The 7,061-nt window shown below is 43.4% G+C and overlaps 1 protein-coding gene across 1 annotated transcript; it reads right to left on the bottom strand.

Moving 5' to 3' along the window:
* Window positions 1-942, bottom strand: LOC131821480 (olfactory receptor 52H1-like). Its single transcript, XM_059157623.1, has one exon. The coding sequence runs from the start codon at window positions 940-942 to the stop codon at window positions 1-3; it is 942 nt and encodes a 313-aa protein (XP_059013606.1).
* Window positions 943-7,061: the final 6,119 nt, after the last annotated feature.

The following is a 7,061-nucleotide window of genomic DNA, read 5'->3' as shown; positions in this document are numbered from 1 at the left end:
TCATTGTGTCTTTTTTAAAGAGAAAAGCAGAATAAATTTGTCTTGAATCTGCTTGTTCTTCACTCCGTAGACAACAGGATTTAGAGCAGGGGGGATGGCCACATAGAAGTTGGCAAATAGGATGAGCACATTTCGAGGGACACTGTGCCCAAAGCGATGAGCAAGGATGGAGAAGGTGGCAGGTGTGTAAAACATGAGAATAACACAGACATGGGAACCACAAGTGCTGAGGGCCTTCTGACGGGCACCCTGAGATGAGAGCTGAAAGACAGCACGAAGGATGAAGGCATAGGAAACAGCAATAAAGATCACATCCGAGAAGACAGTCATGAGAGGCACAGAAAATCCATACCAGATGTTGATGGAGATGTCAGCAGAAGAAAGCCGAGCAACACCTATGTGCTCACAGTATGTGTGTGGGATGATGCGTGTCCCGCAGAAGGGTAACCGTTTCAGCAGAAAAACATCTGGCAAGATGACACAGAAGCTCCTCACGGTGATGGTCACCATAACCTTGATGACCACCTGTGGAGTCAGGATGGTGGTGTACCTCAAGGGGAAGCAGATGGCCACATAGCGATCAAATCCCATGGCCAACAGGATGGCTGAGTCCACTACAAAGCTGAAGTGGAGGAAAAACATCTGAGTGAGACAGCCAGAGAAGGTAATTTCCTGGGAGCCCAGCCAGAGGTTACTGAGTAGTTTGGGCACTGTGTCCGTGGACAGGATGAAGTCCGTGGTAGCCAGCATAGCAAGGAAGAAAAACATGGGCTCATGGAGGCTGTGCTCTACAGCAATGAGGTAGAGAAGGGTGCAGTTGCCCACAATAGCCAGAACATAGATGACACAAAAGGGAATCCCGATCCAGCTGTGGAATCTCTCCAGACCGGGTATTCCCACAAGGATGAAGGAACTGGGATTGTAACAGCTCAAATTATACATGATCTCCTCAGTCTGGGATCCTCTGGTCTTGGAGCCCCGAAGTCAAATCAGCTGTCAGAATGGGCTGGGGCTGACCGTGGTGGGGGACAACAACTGTCACATTCAGGCTTCCTCTGTCCCCTGGATGTTGGAACCTATAAAACGGACTTGTTATTGTCCCTTTTCTTTGCAAGTGGCCCCACTTGATTTCCTTTATACCTTTATTAATATGTCTTACTGGAGGGTTATTTTTGGAGGTCAGCAATTTCATGTGATTAAACCTCAATAACTATGTCCCTTTCTTAATGTAGACTATGTGGCATAGGCCCAGGCTCAGGAAAACAGAAAACATATTGTATGTAAGGACAAGAGGTTTGTGTATGTCAGTGAGACAGAGAGTGGGGGAGGAAGACAAGCAGGAAATATGACAATTATTACATGGGATGAGCTGCGAGTAATGGACTTTTATACAGCAAATACTGTTTCCAGCAATAGTTTTGATATAATAAACTGAAGGATTTCAGTAGAGTGGTAGAAAAGGTAATGAAAAGGGAAGGGAAAAGAAAGAACAGATTCCAGAACTGTGGGTGATACAGGAGATTTGTTGCACAGGGTTTCAAATATGGTTTAGTCTAAGAGGGATGCTTCCCCAGATGTGAAAATGAGAGATGGCATCAACCAGCAAGTGCGTGGGGACAGGTAAGCAGCATTCTCCTGACTCAGGCAAAGGGCAGTGAGCTCAGAGGATGACTTATGGTCTCAGGGATGATTCCCTAAATCTTGGAGGATTTCCGTTCCCTAACTTAGTAGGGGACAGAGCTCTGCCCACCAGTGAGTATGACAATGCCTCCATAACAGATACCAGCCAGGGTGATTGGCCTGGGGCAAATCCGGCAGAGCAGAGTCTCACCTCCTAGAGATAAAGTTAAAAATAATAAAATAGTGCTGCTTGAATGTTTTCATGTTTGGTGTGCCAGAGCTTGGACCCCATCTTTGGACTAAATAGAGCCTGCCTTTTGCATTTCCATTTTAACTCCAGTGTATGATCTATTTTAAAGTATTTTTGGCAAAGGGGACCAGTAACAGTGAAGCAGGGAGTACAGCACAAGAGGCCAGGACACCTGGAGCCATCCTTCAGCCAGTTTGGAATAGGTTTAGTTCTTACCCTCTCCACCAAATTTACAAAGTCATTCAAAAAGCTTTGATGGAAAGGAAGTGGGATTTGAGGATGGGTCCCAGCAGCTCTATATTATTGTGTTTGGCAGGACTTTGTAGGTGTGTGGCAAGGAGGGAAAAATGGGATGAGCCATGTGGGATTTTGTGATATCTCAGCCATAATTCTAGCCAAAGCTTTATATAGCAAGGTTCTCTGATGTAGCAGATGATTTTGACATGGCTGGAGTCCTTAATTAGGCAAAGTGAACAAGACATCAACCTGGGAGGAATGTAACTGTTCCCACTGTCCAAAAGCAGCCGTCTGCCCCGCCCCAACCATGACTCTTCCTCCACGCCCAGAAGAACGAATGCCCTAAGTTCCACCTGCAGGTCTGATGCAGGCTAACAGCTAGTGGGCACTGAACTTATTACATTTACATGAAGACATCAGAGTCTTCATGAAATTGTCCCTAAAAGGACGGCCACCTCATCTTCTGTGGTATAAAATGTAGGTAGCCTAAGAAAGCCCCCAAATGTCAAATTTTAGGCTAGATTGCAGCTCAGTCTCCTGAAGCATAGACTCCCTGCCTCTGAAAAGAAGCACATTTGATCAGGGTCTCAGGGAATACATTTAAAGGGGAAAAAATAAAGTACTGATCATTAAAACTACAAAGGAGGTTAACAGAAAACATACACACCAAGTTTTGCTGCTTCAGTCTGAATCTAGTCTGACTTCACTTCTTTTACCCAAAGAGCTCCTCTTTCCTTCTGGATTCCCCACTGTATTCCTGGTCACATTAGTTGGTCTGCTCATGAAGTCAGTCGTTTTCTGTGAGGAGCTGTCTTCTTATGGAATCACTGGTGTCAGCAGAACTCCTTTCTCCCAGAGTCATGTCCTCTAGAACAGAGACCCTACTTGGACACTGAGCAGACCCAAGGCTACACTGTTTGATAAAAATCAAAGAACCAGTGTAGCATTTTTCTCTTCCCTAAATGGCTGTAGTTTTCAGCTCACCAAATTATCTTCTATCTCTTGCTTTACAGGAGTAGTGGAAAATATCTGTTTAGAAGGAAACAAGTAAAATTTTAGGTTGGGACATGTTCCATAGAAGTGAGATGAACGTTTTTATGCATTACCTTATATTCCCAGAAGATAGAACTCATGTTATGTGGGTACCACCATTTTTTTTCCATCCCCAGAGAAAGGATGAGGTCAATCATATGAACTATTTTCCTTTGAGATGGAACATACCTTGGTGGTTTCAGTAGGCTGTGGATATTGGATCCCTAGGAGAGTCAGTCTAGACAATTTAGACCCAGTCGGCTGAAACAGAATTCTCAGAGGCCTGAGAATGTTCCTGTACATGTGATATTGCTCAGTTAATTAAGCATCTGACTCTGGATTTGGGCTCAGGTCATGATCTCAGGGTCGTGAGATTGAGTCGCACATGACCTTGGGATTCTTTTCCTCTCTCACTGCCCTTCTCCCCCATCCAAAAAAAAAAAAAAAAATTTAGCTGTTTTTTGCACTTTGCATTCCCAAAACTTTATAAGCAGTTTCTAGATTTATAACCACACACACTTAGAGTTTTTGTTTTGATTGCATTGAATCGGTCTATCAATATGGAAATACCTGATACCTTTATAATATTTTATCATTCTATTATAAATATGATATACTATGTTATTCATGTAGTCTTTTAATTTCCCTAATAATAGGTTTAAAAACTAACTCAAAAAGATATCTGTATACCCATATTTATTGCAGGAATATTCAAAGCAGCCAAGATATGGAACGTGTGTGTGTGTGTGTGTGTGTGTGTAATATTATTCAGCCATGAAAAATAATGTAATCTTGCCATTTGTGACAACACAGATGGACCTCGAGGGCATGATGAAATATGTCGGAAATATATCAGAAAGTGTAAAATATGTCAGAGTAAGACAAATATTATATGACCTAACTTATAAATACACAGAACAGACTTGTGGTTGCCAGAGGCAAGGAGGGAAGGGTGGACAAAATGGGCAAAGTGATCAAAAGATACAAACTTCCAATTATGGGGGCACCTGGGTGGCTCAGTGGATTAAGTCTCTGCCGTCAGCTCAGGTCATGATCTCAGGGTCCTGGGATCGAGCCCCACATCGGGCTCACTGCTCAGCAGGGAGCCCGCTTCCTCCTCTCTCTTTCTCTCTGCCTGCCTCTCTGCCTACTTGTGATCTCTGTCTGTCAAATAAATAAATAAAATCTTAAAAAAAAAAAAACTTCCAATTATGTAATAAATAAGTCTTCAAGTAAGAAGTAAGGTACAGCAAGGTGACATAATTATAATTACTAACTAGACTTATTGTGGTGAACAATTGCAGTGTATACAAATATTGAATCGTGTTGTACACTCAAAACCGATACAATGTTATATGTCAATTATAACTCAATTAAAAATACATATACTCTTTTCTTGCAGAATGCAGAATATTTGCTCTTTATTATACTATTATAAAAATTACTACAGATTCCATTGCTTAAAATGCCACAAATCACAGTAATTATCTTATAATTTTGTAGCTCACTTCAGCCTAGGTCTAACTGAGCTAAAATCCAGGTGTTGAAAAGGCAGCTTCTCTTTTTGGAAGCTCTAGAAAAGAAACTCTTTCCTTCCTTTTTCTGGTATCTAGAAGCCCCCTTCTTCCATCTTTAAAGAAAGCAATATTACTTCTGCCCTTCTGCTGTACTCAGTTCCCCTCCGGTTCTCCCCTTGAGCTTTCCTCTTCCACTTTTAAGAATCTCTATGTTCCCATTTGAGCCAGCTACGTATTCTGAAATGATCTCCATATTTTAAGGTCTACTGATGAGTTTCATCTGATAGTCATCTTAATTCCTCGCGGCTTTGTAACCTAACATAATCACAGAGGTTTAAGATGGGGACATCTACCACACAAAGCTTCAGAATCTGCAAATTATGTTTGTCAAACAAACTTACTGTTCTTGATTAATTTAATATCTAGTTATATTGACAATAATAGATGCATTTAAACATCTCATTTTGTTTTGTTTATTTCTCCTTGCTTCTTAGTGAGTATTTTGCATATTGAGGGCATATTGTAGTGTGCATATATAATGCCTCTTTTCACAAGTCCTGGTAGTTTGCAGCATGGTTCTGAGGGGGAGATTCCCTCTGACTCTTCTCTTTCTCTTTGACTTCTTTGGTGTGCTCATTCTTCTAGTTACTTCATTTGACTCTCCTAAACACTCTGTCCTGAGCCAAAGTTTAGTGTGTTGTCTTCTGATCCTGATCAGCAATCATTTCATGGAGACCACTGATGGTCATTGGGACAGATGGAAGATTTGTTCGATTCCTTGGGGCAGAATGTCTCTATCTTGTAACATCCCTAAGTAAACCACTTCCTATTGTTGGGTCGGTGGGCTCCGGGAGTTCAGGAGGAACAATAGAAATGACCAGCTGCTCCGGAGGCTCCTGGAGTGCAGGAAGAGCAATGGAAATGACCACTGCAGGGTCTCACCGCCACAGGGTCTCGCCGTCTTCCAGCCTACCCCCGCTCCTAACCCTTGACTCTCCCGCCAAAAGGATGTATGCCCAGGTCACGTCTATGCAGGAGACAGATAAATGACACACCACCACCCCCCACCACCCCCACTCCTCCGCTAACTCCCTCTCAGCGCAACTTCCCCCACTCTGCTTTCCAGAGTCCCGGAACCTTGCCCGAGGGTGCCCACCTCCTCCCAGCGCAACTTTCCTGTCTCCCCTTCTCCTGAGCCCTGAAACTTCACTGGAGAGTGCCTTTAATAAATCTTGCCTTGCACCCACTTTGCCTGGTGTAGTGTTTATCTCGCCTACAAAACCTTACATTTGGTGCCCGAAACCCGGGAGAAGATTGAGCCCCCAACCCAGTGGGAAGGCTGTCTCCTCTCCCCCCTAGCCAGACCTGGACCTGCCTTTCCCAATGCCACCTCTGAAGCCATGGTGAGTTCTCTGCCCGCCCCCCCCCTGCATTCCTCACCTCCTTCTGGAAAGCCCTGCCCTAATCACAGCCACGTCAGGGCAGACGTGGGTCAGGGCAGACCCCGCCAGTCACCAGGTGACCTCCGTGACTCCGGGAGTCTGGGAGATGTCCTAAGCTCTATGGAAGTCAACAGTTCTTCTTCAACCCAGTGGCAGATGAGGGGAGGCCTTCCTCCAGCACGCGGGTTGCCCGGCAACGAATTGTGGGGACCTCCCAATCCAAATTCGACCCCAAAACATCCCAGGGGTGTTTTAGGCTTGTTGGCCAATCTTAAAACCCTGGAACAAAACCAGGACCTGTGAAAACGACGTTACTGTACTGTAGCTTGGCCACAATACCGATTAGACAATCAGTCCCAATGGCCTCCAGAAGGCATGTTTAATTATCAGATTCTCATGGACTTAAATAACCTCAGCAGACACCAAGGCAGATGGGCCAAGGTCCCTTATGTTAGGATTTCTGAACCGGCACCCTCGTCTACCCCTCCCCCTCCTCTTCCCCAATCCTATCCCAACTCCTGACAAAGTTATCCACCGTAAACATGAAACTTCAATCAAAGTTTACTGAAGGTCAAATAAACTCATGTTATTTGTTAAAAATCTGTTAGCAAAGAAATGACTAAACTGATGGTTAGTTGTCTGTCTCAACGTTTTAATGGATAATTGCTGAGATAGCTTTCAAAGTCTTTGGTAACCTGAAAGTTTAAACTTTTGCTTGGATGACAAATGGAATTAAATTGTTGGACATTTAGGTCTTTTCCAAAGAGGATAAAATGCCAAGTCATTGATTACTGAACATAGGTTTGTGCTTTTGACTTCTTACAGCAAAGAAAATAAGAATATTTAAATCTGTTAGTAAGCATGGTTTGTGCTTAACTGATTCATAAATTGGCATCTAAAGAATTCTGTTATAATCATTCACAATTGATTAATAACTAACTGGAGGTTAATAACTAAAGGTAT

Source organism: Mustela lutreola, chromosome 1 (assembly GCF_030435805.1).
Source record: "Mustela lutreola isolate mMusLut2 chromosome 1, mMusLut2.pri, whole genome shotgun sequence".
In the NCBI taxonomy this organism is placed as follows: Eukaryota; Metazoa; Chordata; class Mammalia; order Carnivora; family Mustelidae; genus Mustela; species Mustela lutreola.
Note: the sequence above shows the minus strand (reverse complement) of the source record. Positions and strands in the feature narration are given on the sequence as shown.